Source organism: Sinocyclocheilus rhinocerous, unplaced genomic scaffold, assembly GCF_001515625.1.
Source record: "Sinocyclocheilus rhinocerous isolate Xijiao unplaced genomic scaffold, SAMN03320098_v1.1 scaffold1198, whole genome shotgun sequence".
Lineage (NCBI taxonomy): Eukaryota > Metazoa > Chordata > Actinopteri > Cypriniformes > Cyprinidae > Sinocyclocheilus > Sinocyclocheilus rhinocerous.
This window is the reverse complement of record NW_015649585.1, coordinates 734956-750331: the sequence shown is the minus strand read 5'-3', so window position 1 is coordinate 750331 and position 15376 is coordinate 734956. Positions and strand designations below refer to the sequence as shown.

At 39.6% G+C, this 15376-nt stretch overlaps 1 protein-coding gene across 1 annotated transcript in view; it reads left to right on the top strand.

Annotated features, from left to right (window-relative positions):
• Positions 1–15362, top strand: part of LOC107710844 (rho-related BTB domain-containing protein 2-like) — a 27887-nt gene extending 12525 nt beyond the window's left edge. The window contains 8 exon segments of the mRNA XM_016515699.1: positions 1866–2051; positions 4137–4359; positions 4361–4958; positions 7908–8026; positions 9353–9503; positions 11975–12063; positions 12600–12705; positions 14120–15362. Coding sequence (XP_016371185.1) covers positions 1866–2051; positions 4137–4359; positions 4361–4958; positions 7908–8026; positions 9353–9503; positions 11975–12063; positions 12600–12705; positions 14120–14319 — 1672 coding nt within the window. The 3' untranslated portion in view covers positions 14320–15362.
• Positions 15363–15376: the final 14 nt, after the last annotated feature.

Here is a 15376-nt window from a genome sequence, read left to right as displayed (position 1 = left end):
ACGCTTACCTGGTTCCACAGTTTGGCAGAGGGTGCGTGAGTAGGGCCTTTGTTGACACTCTCGAACCGCCCGCTGCTGCCGGCTAGTGAAGGAGGAGGATGAGTGAGATCCGGTGTTGGGCCGTCCGCGACTCTCCGACCCAGAGAACTCGCGGTGACCTTCGTCGCTCGGAGCGCGAGGTCTGTAGCGGTTCGGAGCTCTTTCAGAACTTCTGGATCACGACCACCCTTGTGCAGGTCCCTCAGTGCCTTAACCTGCAGTAATGCCGTAGCGTGTAAGGCGGAGTCAGCTTCTCCACAGGCCGTATAAGCATCGCCGGACAGGCCAGACGAGTACCTACAGACCCGAGAGAGGAGGCATGGTTCGCCCTGCCGGCAGGAGGCGGTATTACAACACAATTGCATCGCAACCGACCGCTCCACCGGGGGGACCCTTGTATACCCCTAGCTGCACCACCGTCGAGGGTGGTGAGGGAGGAGGAACCAGCAGGTCGGTTTCCGGCAGTAAAAGGTGCCGTCCATGACCTGGTGAGCTCCTCATGCACCTCCGGGAAGAAAGGCACTGAGGCGGGGCGCGAGCCACCCCGAGAAACCAATTGTCCAACATTGAGGGCCCGGGACGTGGTGGAGGTTTCCACTCGAGCCCTACCCTCTCGGCGGCCCGGGAAAGCATAGCCGACATCTCTGGATCCGATTCAGGCCTTGCCACCGTCCCTGAGGGCGGCAGCGCAGGCGAATCTTCTTCTCCAGAGAGCTCTCCCTCTGATGCAGTGATCGACATCCGGTCGTCGGGAGGAGCACCGAAGGATACCGCTGGTACGCTCTTTAAAGAGGGTCCAGCGCATTCCTTTAGCGGCTCAACTGGTTGCGAAGCGCTAGAGGAGCGATGGTCCCCCGAGGGTTGGTTCCCTGAGGGGTTTGCCACCACTGTAACCCTCAGACCGCCCGTGCTACTGCCCGAAGTAGTCCACGCCTGGCTGCCGCCAGGACGAACACTAGATCGCGGCAGAGGCAACGGAGCTCCGCCCCCCTGGAGGAAACGGAGCCTGGCCCGCAGCTCCGAGATAGTCATCTTCCCGCAATGGGAACATGACTTATCCACGAATGCCACCTCAGCGTGTTTAATGCCCAGACACGGGAGGCAGCGATCATGACCATCACTCAGCGCCAGGTAACGACACCTGAAGTGCGCAACCCACTCGACACTGGAACGACCACCGCTGAAGCGCCGTCCGCCAACACCAGAAGCTTCCAAGAGCACGTTGAACTCGTAGCTCACTGAATACCCTTGGATGGAGCAGAACGATGTTGTTGCTCGGCTCCGAAGCGAAAAGCCTGGTATGCATTGCACCGGCTGCCTTTTTATGCTCACGCTGTGATCAGCGGCAGCTGGATGCAATAATTGCATGCCAATGTGCATTGGCTCGTTTAGTTACACTCGAAGTAGATTGGTCTCTCGAAGTTAGATCCCAATTCGTCGGTCACGACGTGACTCGTAGTGACTGACTGAAAGGGAACTTGGATTACCTCGCTCCTTCACACTAGATTAATTATATTTATACTAATTTATAAATGATTAGGTAGTTTTATTCTTCTTCATTTTTAATGTTGTCCCTTTTCCCATATTTTTTTTCCACTTTTGTGAAGGTTTGTGAAGTTATTTATTTATACCTGTACTAATAAAAAATGGTGATGAGTAAATGCTCATATAATGTCATATTCCACAGAACTTTATCAGATTAAACTTTGCACTCACTGAAAAGCTTACATTGTGCAGAAGTCAAAGGTGACCCTAAAAAGGTTACCAAGAAAACTAAACAGTTTTAACCTGTATAAGTTAATGAGTTGTCTCTGGTTTGCGAACAGGTCTGATGTGGTGGTGTTGTGTTTCTCCATTGCAAACCCAAACTCACTCCACCATGTGAGGACGATGTGGTACCCTGAGATCAAGCATTTCTGTCCCAGAGCTCCTGTTATCCTAGTGGGCTGCCAGCTAGACCTGCGGTACGCCGACCTGGAGGCAGTGAACAGAGCTCGCCGGCCACTGGCCAGGTAAATTAAGACGGCAAATGCAACTGTTGGTAGCCATTAATGCTAGAAATGCAACAGTTGTATGTTGTAAACCTTTGTTTCCCAACTCTGTTCCTTGAGGTACCCAACAGTACACATTCTGGATGTTTCCCTGATCTGACTCATCCATTTAAAGTCTTAGAGTCTTTACTAATGATCTAGTAAGTTGATTCAGGTGTGTTCGATTAGATAGAGATTGAAAATGTGTAGTGTTGGGGTGCCTCAAGGAATGGGTTTGGGAACACTGTTAAATATATGGCTGCATTCCACTTTGTTGTTTTATGCCCTTCCCTTGTTAACTTCTCTCCATCTCATTGACTCGGATGTACGTCGCTGATTGAGTTGCACGAGTGTTCACTACTGGCCGAACCCTTGCAATGGACTGAATTGGAACGTCCTAAACCCTTGATCACTTGGAACCCGATGTGGAGTTTTATTATAATAATATATTATTTAAATTTTTTCCTTTACAAATTTGTTTAATGCAACATTCTATGTGTATATAGTTATGCTTGGGGTGTTTTAATTATTAAAAATAATAATTTATATATCATATAATTATTTGGGTTGGGGGTAAATTACATTTGACATTAAACGCCACAACGTCAAAATTAAATGTCACAGTTGTGTTGCACTGTGGTTTATGGAATTGTCTGAAGTATACATAGGAAGTAGACTTGCTCCCTAGGTCAAAATCGAGGGTCTGTCAATATAAACTTCCTTCATCCACTTCACAAAGTGGAACACACTTCAAAATGACAGTGGGCTTCTTCCAAGGGGAAGTGCTTAGGGAAGTTCACGAGTTTGTGTCTAAAGGCGAAGTGGAATGCATCCTATGTCCCCATCAATTCTACAGTCTACAAAGTCTGTAACAATATTTTAAAACAGTAAAATAATAAAAATTATTTGTATGTTGTTCTGAACTTTTGTGATGTATCTTGTTAAATGAACATTAATGAAATTTGAGAGCAGTGGTGGAGGTGAAGATTTTCAGTGATTAATGACTTACATTTTAGTTTGTTCCTCATAAAGCTGCTATCATGTAACTTCATAATATTGTGCATGAGATTTATGAAATAATTTTTTGCTATTTTAATGATGCTATCTTGTAATATTTGAAGCTCAACTGCACTTACTGTTTGCCAGGGGTGTCTAATCCTGCTCTTTCATGGAGGGCCACTGTGCTGCAGAGTTTAGCTCCAACCCTTATTAAATACACCTTAACCAGGTCTTCAGACTCACTGGCTGCACCCGAAAGCTTAGGCAATTGACTTGTTGCCTCTCTGCCCTTTCAAGCAATGACTTTGCAGGTATCATTTGTACATGAAGGTATCTCCCAAAACTGATTTCAGACAGGCTTTTGAGGCAGCATAAAAGTCTAATGATCTCCAACAAAATATATAAAGCTTTGGTCACAACTAAGTTAATATTTAATTAATACAATACATATTTTTCACTATAAATGAAATCAAAAGTTGAAACAATTGTTCACAAACATACATCTGCAAACAAACTGGGCTCAACTGTCATGGAATTGATGCTTCGCAGGGAGTTTGACTGACAGGCGATCTGACCAATCATAATGCCGAAGCTGCCTTTTTTGTCTGAAAAACAAACCAGACCAAACCAGTTTTGCGAAGGGTCAACTGAACACACAGAATTGTGGAATATCATAGGCAGTAAAGGATACATATATGCTGCCTTCAAAAATCAATGAGATGAAGGTATCTCAGCAGACAGGATGTAACACTATCATAGGATTCAGACGTGCCTTCTTGCCTTCCTACCTCAAGATGCGCAGACAGCATTTTCAGCTTTCAGATGCAGCAATTAGATACTTCCAGGCAGGTTTGTTGAAGATGGTTAAAGCTAAACTGTGCAGGACATTGGCCCTCAAGGAGCAGGATTGGACACCCCTGACCCATACCCATTCACTTTCCTTGTGTGTTAAGTCTTTTGGTTTTGAACGTTGGGAACGTCATGAGGGTGAGTAAATGATGACTGATAAAGATTTTCATTGTGGGGAAAGCTAGTTCTTTAGTATAATGCTGTTTTTTTTTGTTTCAGACCCATTAAATCCAATGAGATATTGGCGCCAGAGAAAGGCCGTGAGGTGGCTAAAGAACTAGGCGTCCCTTATTATGAGACCAGCATAGTTGCTCAGTTCGGGGTTAAGGACGTTTTCGACAATGCTATCCGAGCAGCCCTCATTTCCCGTCGTCATCTCCAATTCTGGAAGTCACATTTACGAAATGTTCAAAGGCCACTCCTCCAAGCCCCCTTCCATCTTCGCCCACCGCATCTACCTCGCCACATCCTCCTCCAAGTTCTACGACCTCTTCTTGACCGAACCTCGGGGTCCTGAGGAGATCGAACGGGAGCGAGAACGACCCCGAGGGCCACCGCTTTCTGGCCGCGATTTGCTGATGCGCGCAGCTAGTTTTGACGTTTGTGAAAGTAGTGACGATGGAGATAGAGCAAACTTGCGTGCCTGCACCAGTGATGGAACTCTAAAAGGCGACGGAGATCGTCGCGGTCGTCTGCTCCCAGCCTTGAGTCGTGCTTTCATTAGCATCCAAGAAGAAATGGTGGATGACCCCGTCACCTTCAACCCTAGAAAAATGACCGTTGTTCACATGGACCCTTCAATGCAGCCCGGTCCATTCCGATCTGTGTTGCGGTACCTGTATACAGGTAAACTAGATGAGCGGGAGAAGGAGCTAATGCAGGTGGCCCACATCGCAGAGCTGCTGGAAGTGTTTGACCTGCGTATGATGGTGGCTAATATCCTGAACGATGAGGCCTTCATGAATCAGGAGATCACCAAGGCCTTTCACGTGAGACGCACCAATCGAGTGAAAGAATGTCTGGCCAAAGGGACCTTCTCTGGTGAGAGGCATGTGAACTGTATGTTTGCTTGGTACTGTAGTTATTAGGGATGGGCCAGAATGATAGTCAAGTCATCCAAAAAGCAACTACAGTAGTTGGTTAATGAGGTGGGCTTTTATCTAGTTTGCTTTTATGACTGCTTTTACATGAAATCTTTGAGAGTACATTTCAAGACTGTTGACCAAATGGAATTGCTCTGAAATTGGTGAGAAGGTTAGAGGCCATTATTTCAACCAAACAGCTATTCAGAATATCAAAATGAAATGTTGGTATTCAAAATGTTACATAAAAGAAGTCAAATGCATTATAAACCTAGTTAGATGACATGCTTTCACACTATTTTTCTAGATAGTGTTCTTTCAGCGATATAAAAATATTTAACAATTTTCATTTATATGCAGCAAAATGACATATCTTCTCCAAACCCTTCTGTATACGAAAAATGGGAGTACAAATTTTAAGCAATGTCACACAGAGATCTCACAAACATTTGTGGGTGATCTTGAGTGATCGTTTAACCATGGTTTTGAAATAAGTCATTGAAATGGATAGTTTAAAGTGAGAATCAAACACTTTAGGAAATAACTCTTTAGGAAACTTAACCCTCTGGGGTCTGAGGGTGTTTTGGGGCCCTGGAGAAATTTTGACATGCCCTGACATTTGTGCTTTTTTCAGTTGCTTATAAACATATTAATGGTTAAAGTTTAATAACACTGTATTCAGGACAAACTGGGCTACAATAATTTAAAAAAGCATTAAAGTGCCCCTATTATGCCATTTTTAAGGTTCCTGATATTATTTTGGGAGTTTCCTACAATACGTTTATATGCATGCAAGGTAAAAACGCTTTTGTTTTCTCAAAATATGCATTTAATATCACCTCTTTTTCTAACGATTCTCAAACTATTCATTCAAAGCAGTTCTAAGATTCCTACTCTGCTCTGATTGGTCAGACAGCCCAGTCTGTTGTGATTGGTCTACCACGTAAATCGTGTGTCGGAAACGATATGCCCATTGCCATAGCTCCATATTTTGAACACTCAATAGAAAACATGAACATCTATTATTCATCATACTTACAGTTTGAGATTTATTGGAGCCAGCTGGTCCAAATAAACTGGGTACTGAGCCATCTTTCAAAAGCAAGCGTTTTGTGAATCCTGTGTTGAACTCCCAGAGATTAGAGAAGCAGTCGTCAATAAAATGACTGGAACACAAATAAAGATTAGGGTTGTACTGCTGTAGTAGAGTGGGAAAAATGAATTTTAACTACTGATTCTTTACACCCTCATCTTTCGGAAGTGAAAATAAAACAAATTTACTTTCACAGCATAGGATACAGCATCTTCTCGACATGATGTTAAACACACAAACCAGCTACAGTGTTTGAGCATGGGTCAACGTAGAACAATGCAATTGTGTTACCCCGTGATGTGTAGTCGTCACGGAAGTGGGTTTGGAATTACTGACGACTCGTTTAGGCTGTTCAGAGTCGATTCTTTCTTTTGGGAGACAGTTTTATTTATCGTGCACCTTCGGCTTTACAACTTTGGCAGATTGTTTACATTCCTGTACAGCTACATTACAGAATGCATGAAAGGCAATATTCGAAATGGCATAATAGGAGCACTTTAAAATTTCGCAATATTCATGATGCAGCAAAATGATCACAAATGTATAATGAACATTCAATATATCACCCAGTCTTAAAAAATATGTAGGTCTCTGTTTGTTTTTAAGAACTGTGATTAGAATTGTGCATTATGTTAGCATTTTTACTATAATGGAGGACAGTTTTAACATCCTTGTTACTGCGCTGCCTCCCATGCAGGAGACGCCTGTTTGAATCCCGCTTGGAGTGGTTTGAGTAGAACAGGAAGGGTTACATTGGTGCCGTGACCCTGATGGGAATGAACTTTAGGGGGGTAAATGTAACGGAATTTAGCGTGCTTGTTAGCTCACACGCCTCCCATTCCTGAGATGTCGGTTTAAATCCCAACTGGAACGGTACAAATAGAACTTACCTTATTTATTTGTATATGTGTCAGTTACACTAACTGCGCATAGCATTCCCTGTTGAAAAAACCAGCATATGCTGGTTAGGTATGTTTTGAAGCATGGCTGCTGGTTTGAGTTGGTTTAAGCTGGTTCTTAGCTGGTCATGTGCTGGTCCTAAGCAACTAGCTCCTGCCATGCTTCAAAACATACCTAACCAGCATATGCTGGATTTTTCAACAGGGTTCAGACAACCGATTGGACTCATTTTGCAGTCCTTTCGCCCTTTTCCTGTAAATGTCCCTATTTGTCACCCCAACCTTTCTGTGCTGTGTAGAATAATACTGTCAGCTGTATATTAAAAAGCAAACTTTTTGATATCTGCACACGTTGGGCGTACAGTGCACATTCTAGCGGAAGTTCGCCCAGCATTGTTTATAACCAAAGCTAATTTTTCTCAAATGTGAGATGAGCTCCAGCAGAATGTCCCTTCAAGCTATTTTCCCCTCTACTTCAGCTCAATTATTCACCCCCAGAGAAAAAAACAAGCCCCCATATTTTGTCAGCTGGATTTCGGTTTCATAATCAGTGCTCTTCTGGTAGAGAGAACCGGTGCGGATGTATCGTGTTTTTCAGCACTGTCAGGATTTGGAGGACATCAAGCTGTCTTGCAATGCTGACCGAGCTTTTCCCTCTTCAAACATAAACACTGAGCATTTCTATTTATTTATCCTTCACTCTAGCACTATGATTGTGCTTTAGTGGAATGTAATGTCAAGCCACTGCCACAGAGTGCCTTTTAAGTTGTCAAGATGATCACTTCATTTCAGCATCGGATTCGCTATGTATGTTGATTTACCAGAGAGTAGAATATGTTTATATGGCATGTTATACAACGTATTATTATAATAGTGATTTGAAAAGCTACAGAAGTTTGTCTGTTCTTTCTTGCAGATGTGGTGTTCAGGTTGGATGATGGCACCATCATGGCCCATAAACCACTGCTTATCTCAAGCTGTGATTGGATGGCAGCCATGTTTGGTGGACCATTTGTGGAGAGTTGTACAAAAGAGGTACAGTGCGCTCACAATATGTCTAAACCAGTACCACTGGGAACACTGAGATTTTAAAGATTATATTTGTGGTGTGTATTTTAATGGTCACACTGTGTACAATTTCACAGTTTGTCTAACATGAACTGATGTAGTTTTTGACAGGAACCTGATGAACATCTGTGATTTCTATGTATTCAAATTGGAAAGAATAGAAGGAGATAAATAACTAAGCGGGTGATTTAATTTTGTAATATCTGGAGCAAGTAGAGATGATAGGACATTTGTGACACAAGTGATGATGTTGAACCAGGGTTATAATAATTAACTAAAACTAAAGCAATAATAAATAAAATAAAAAGAAACCCTAAAACTTATTTTATTTGAGCTTGATGCCAAGGTAACATTTCTCATTTTCGTTTAGTTTAGCTTGATACTAAAATGATACTAAAATAACTTAAATAAAACTGAATAAAAATAAATAAATACAAATAACAAAACACACAATAAAATTAACTAACCAAAATTAAAATAAAAATAGAAAATAAGACTAAAAATAAAAAATAAGAATAAAATAATTTTTTTATTAAAAACTATAATAGTATTTCAGTGATACTAAAATTATACTGTGTTGAACAATCTATTGACTTTTATTCTTAGAATGAAGTAACATTATTTTTGAGAGACAAATAGAAAATTCCTCTTAACATCTGGTCTTGATCTAGTTTTAACCCTTCATTTCTAATGCTATATCTAGCAATCTGAAATAATAAATAAGCTTACCATGTATGAAAAATCAATACAAATGAGTATTCCCATCATATATAGTGGGGCCCAAATATCTAAGACCACAATGAAAATTTGAGATTTAAAAATTGAGATTTGAACCTGTAAAAAAATTGAACTTTTAGGATTTAAAAAAATCAAACAAAGGAAAATAATGAAGTAAAATAAATACTGTATATTTCAGATTTTGCACAATTTCTAGGGCACTAACCAAATAAGTAGTTTTGTGACGTGATGGTCAGATATTCTTGAGCTTCCACTGAAGCTCAAGATGCTCTTTAGATCATGGTGAAAAATTTAAACATTGGGTTTTATATTTAACTTGTGGATTTCATGCTGCTTGATTTCTGCTGTCAAGTAGGACAAAACAAATACTTAGACACTGAAAACATGGAGTGCTTATGCAATACTTTTGGACCCCATTGTATGTCAGAATGTTAACATAAGCTTAAAGTTGAACTTTACTAATGAAGACAGCATACTCTAATCATACTGTTCTTTAACACTGAGTTCTTATTCCCCTGAAAAAGCCTCTTTGAGTTTGTTGCTGTGTTTTGTCAGGTGCTGTTTCCAAACACTACGCGGAGCTGCATGCGTGCTGTGCTGGAGTATCTCTATGCTGGCTGCTTCTGCTCTCGCCCAGATCTGGATGCCATGGAACTCATTGTTCTTGCAAACCGTCTCTGTCTGCCTCACCTGGTAGCGCTGACAGGTACACAAACAAACCTGAGACGATGATGCACATAACAGTCTGATCTCCGCAGGCAACCAAATCCTGTGTAAATTTAGACCTTTAACAAGAGTTGAGGAGCGAGACAGTGACTGAAAATTACACTGTGTCCTTTTGTACTGAAATACAATGCAAGTCACTTCAGATGGCAAATTGCAGTGATTTTTACCATGCTTAAAGGGTTAGTTCACCCAAAAATGAAAATTAGCCCATGATTTACTCAACCTCAAGGCATCCTAGGTGCATATGACTTTCTTCTTTCAGACGAATCCAGTCGGAGTTATATTAAAAATTATTTTAAATTTAAAAAGTCTTTGATCTTCTAAGCTGTTTAATGGCAGTCAACGGGTGTTGCAGTTCATCAGTCCAAAAGAAGTGAAATAAAGTGCATCCATTCATAATAAAAAAGCGCCTCACACAGCTGCGGGGGGTGAACAAAGGCCTCCTGTAGCGAATCGATGCGTTTTTGTAAGAAAAATAACCATATTTAAAACGTAATATTCAATTTAATCTAGCTTGCGCTCACTGTTGTACACGGAAGCAGCTCTGGGCGGATGACGTAGGAAGTCGGCGTTGCGCATGCGCCGCTCAGAAGTGATGCACACGGAAGCGAAGGAGAGAGATCAAAACAAAACAACGGTCACTTATTAGAAGTACAAATCGAGGATTTGTTAAGAAGAATGTCGGAGGATTTCGATATAAGCCAAGAGGAGACTGACTTTCCTTTGCTAAAGTATGGAAACTTTGCTTCCTTTGCTTCTGTAAACAAACGTTGGTTTTCACGAGACTCACCGGCGCATGCGCAACGCTGACCTCATACGTCATCCGCCCGGAGCTGCTTCCGTGTACAACTGTTGGCGCAAGCTAGATTAAAGTGATTATTACGTTTTGAATATGGATATTTTTCTTACAAAAACGCATCGATTCGCTACAGGATGCCTTTGTTCACCCCCCGGAGCCGTGTGAGACACTTTTTATTATGGATGGATGCGCTTTATTTCACTTCTTTTGGACTGATGCATGCAACACCCACTGACTGCCATTAAACAGCTTAGAAGATCAAAGACAATTTTTAATATAACTCCGATTGGATTCATCTGAAAGAAGGAAGTCATATACGCCTAGGATGGCTTGAGGATGAGTAAATAATGGGTTAATTTTCATTTTTGCGTGAACTATCCCTTTACGGGGTGTTTTTTGGCATGATGTGAAGCTAATTCGGGCATGGACTGGCTTTTCTCTATGGCCTGGCTGTAACATATATGCATCTAGCCTACATTTGCCATACATTGCATTCAAAGTACACATTTTATTAAGTTCTTGCATTTTAACAGAACTCGGTCAAAGCCGCTTTTAATATGTAAGTGAACATGGCAACACTGGCATCCAGAGACAGCATGATTCACTCCTCTGCTGCAGATCAAGCGATCACTATGAAAAATATGTTCAAGGGCTAACTTTATTGAACAAACTGCTTAATATGATAATATTCCTTTGTTGCTCAAACAGCACATCGTGACACTACCAACAGCAAAGTTTTGGGTTCAGATCCCAGGAAATTCATAAACTTAAAAAATATATATATATATTGAATGCATTCAGTGCAAGTCGTTTTGGATAAAAGTGCCCGCCAAATTCAAAAATATAAAGAGTTGATTGTAACATTTTGTAATAAGGTCCCATTAATTAACAGTAGTTATGCATTAAGCAACATTTAACTAACAATGAGCAATTCATTTGTTACAGTATTTATTAATATTTGTTAATGTTATCTAATAATGCAAATCTGCAGGCACTAATTTAATCCCTTAAAACTCATATGTGATATTCTGTATAACATACAGTGTTCAAACCCTTTTTTCCCTGTGAAAATAATGTTAATGCCTCAAATGGCTTGAATATGCAAATTAATCCCCATCTCCACTCAATCACACGTAAAAGTAAAAGCTAAACACTACACAATACAACGTAATCTGCATATACCCGTACTGAAAACGTGAATTTTGAAGCAGTTTTGTTTATTTTTGAAAGCCTGTGTTTCTAATAAGTAACCTTACAAGACAGTTTGGGATGTCAGTGTCTGTACACACATAATTGGATAAACCCCATTATAACACCCCATAGAAAAATCGTGAAGAAACCACTGGTGAATTAGTCTTCCAGGTTTCAAACTGCGTTTTTAAGACTTTTTTTGGTTTACTGCAAAGAGAAAATGCTCAGCCATGGTGTTGACTGATGAATTTGCACATGGTTTGTCTTTAAACATTAAAACACCAGACAGACATGCAAACAACGCTAAACACTTGATTTTCACCACACGGGGTCTTTATCTAATGTTAACAAATGGAACCTTATTGTAAAGTGCTGCGGAGTCATTTATTAACAAAGAATACAAACCAAAAATAATGGTGACATATTCTGTTGTTTTTATGAGTGTTGTGTGTCTGTCCTAGAGCTGTACACTGTGAAGGTACTGACAGAAGCTGCCATGATGGGAGCTGATATAGATGGAGATGTTCTGCTCTATCTGGACATGGCCCAGGTAAGCGTACCATGTACATGTACCTGTCTGTCTGTCTGCCTGTTTTTAACATATAAAGCATTTTGATTTATTTAGGTTTGGGATTGTTCTTGTTTGCTGTTTTTTCTTGCAGGATCTGGCAACACAAATGAGTCAAACTTGTACTTTTTGCCTGTGTTTTCTTGCACTGCTCATACAGAAGAGAGACACAACTCTGATACACGTTTAAATACGTCATTAACAACTAGTTGTTCAGTTGTACACACTGCGTAGAATTTCTGTAAATACATTTGTTACTACCTAAATGTTTCAGGAATATTCATCTGTAGAATGCGGTTGTCACTCAGTAAAATACTGAAATGTGTATATAAACTAAAAGGTGAATTGACAACTAAATTTAGCTGCAGTGTGTACATGGCTGAAGTGATATGAATAAAGAGTCTCTGTTTTAGGAGTGGTTAGGAACCAAATAGACTAGTTGTTTAGAGGTCTAGGAGGGGACTCAAAGCATCTGATTTTCTCCATAGTGTTTTCTTCTGTGTGATTGTTCCCATTAGTTCCACTGTGCTCATCAGTTGACTGACTGGTGCCTCCATCACATCTGCACCAACTACAACAGAGTCTGTCGCAAATTCCCTCGAGACATGAAGGCCAAATCTACAGGTAATTCAACAGCCCCTCAGATCAGTATAAATGCCAATTTTTCAAGAATTATTTTAACTTCAAAATTAATATTGAGACATGACAGTCTGTAAAACTGAGACCCCTGTCATGCTCATTTGTTCAGATGTTTTCATTAGCCAAATTTTTCTGCTACAGACTTTTGTAATGAGACAAAGTCTTAATCTAAATAAGTTGCGTTGGTCATTGAAACTGATAAAAATCATCATGTTTATTGTATTATTATTCTATTCTATCTACTTGTTTTGATTTATCATAAAAAACTTGACCCTCTATCACTAGCGTTCTCTATTATTTTTCTACTCGTTTTCTTTTTAATTATTATAAAAAAAATAACTTGACCTTCTAAACTAGCTCTATCTATTGGATATCTATATCTATCTCTGTAGAAAAAACCTTCTAAAAAACCTTGCTACGTGTACTGCGTTAGACTAACTGGGATCTGTCACAGCACTTGTATATTTTTGTTGGTTTGATTGCTTACATTGTCATTATTTGATGCTGTCTGTGAAATTGTTAAATGTATTATACTGCATATATGTTCTTTAATATTAAAACTAGGTAAATGGACTTGGAGCAACATGATAATGAGTAAATAATGGATTTTTATGAACTCTTCATTTAATTCAAGATATATTCTCTGAATGTATTCTTAATATTGAACACAATTTCTATATTTAATCATTTAATTTATCCTTTATACACAACCATTCAAAAGGTCTGGGTCAGTAAGATTTCTTTTTTAAAAAAATATAATTTTAGTAAAAAAAGGATCAAAAGTGAATAAATAATAATACAAAAAGCCTGCTGAAAATTTAGCTTTACCATTATAGGATTACATTTTATGTTAAAATAAACTCAAAAAAAGAGTCATTTTAAATTGTAATAATATTTCACAGTGTTTTTATTGTATTTTTGATCAAACAAAGCATATATATTTAATCATTTAATTTATCCTTTATACACAACCATTCAAAAGGTCTGGGTCAGTAAGATTTCTTTTTAAAAAATATATAATTTTAGTAAAAAAAGGATCAAAAGTGAATAAATAATAATACAAAAAGCCTGCTGAAAATTGAGCTTTACCATTATAGGATTACATTTTATGTTAAAATAAACTCAAAAAAAGAGTCATTTTAAATTGTAATAATATTTCACAGTGTTTTTATTGTATTTTTGATCAAACAAAGCATACTGACTGATTAGTTTATAATACATTTATTTTATTTTTGTTTTAGGGATGTTTGGCTATTTTTCCTAGAAAGCAAAGCAAAAAATATGAATACTGAAAATTTTATTTTTTCCAGTGTGACAGGCGTCCCTAACCAAACAGTTATCTCAGTACTGAAATTAGTTTGGCATTAAGCTGGTATCACGGTCTCATTCTGTCTTGCAGAAAACCTGGAGCACTTTGAGAAACATCGCTGGCCTCCAGTGTGGTATCTAAAGGAAGAAGATCACTATCAGCGGGCACGCAAGGAGCGTGAGAAGGAAGATTACCTGTACCAAAAGCGTCAGTGTAAACGCAAGTGGCTCTTCTGGAATCTACCGTCCTCCAATTCTCCGTCTTCTCCTGGTTCTTCTGCAGTCATCTGATCGGCTCTCAGGGTGCATGACCCACCTAACAACCATAAATGTGGGATATAAAAACAAGGAATGATAGCCTTTTTCAACTCTATAAGATGACCTATTCACATTTTCTGTTGAGCAAAATGCCCAAGCCCTGCTTTTAGCTGCTGAAGAACAAGCAAAAATGAAACAGGATGGAGAACGCAAGTCAAAGCAACACAAGGCTTTGACTAAAAGCACATTGCTGAGTCTTTCTACTGGTTGGATTTTTCATCAAATCAGCTTTGACATCCTCCTGTGACATCATATCCTGCGGTATTAGAGCGCTGCACAGTTTGCTGTTAAAAGACAATCTTCGCTCAGCATCGGTTCCCCAAACATAACCATATCTTCATCTGTATAGAAACATGCATGGCAGGACTGCACATATTCATAACTTGAAATGCTAATAAGTGCTTTTCAGCTCTAAAGGACGAGAACACCGGAACGTTTTAGAGCAACCAGCAAATATAATCTACAATCAAACCACTTCAACAGACCGATGTTCTCAAGATTCAAATGGTGTCCACCGTTCAATATCTAAAGGTATTATTAATTTAAAGGTTGATGGTTCGTGGAGTGCCACAAGCGGACGTGACTCCACAGAACCGCATCAGTCCATAGCCATGTTGTGGGTTGAATGTGAGTTAAGCTCCGTTGACAGCATCTGGAATAACGTTGATTACCACAGAAAATGATAATCATTGGTACTTTAAGGCATTTACAGTGGAAAAACACAGGGCCAGGAAATAGACATTAAAAATGCATACTGTACAGACAAAGTACAAGACTTAAAGTTGCAGTGAAGTAGCGACTTTTCTTCTGAATTGAGATGCACATCTGAATGAAATGGATTATCGAGAAAAAAAAGAAAAAAAAAGTAGGGCATAGACTTGGTTCTAGGCATTGGCTGGATGGAGGCAGATATTCTTGATGTTGTTGCAGCAGTAAATCTGACACTGCAATAAAAAGATAGATAGATAGATAGATAGATAGACAGACAGACAGATAGATAGACAGATAGATAGATAGATAGATAGATAGA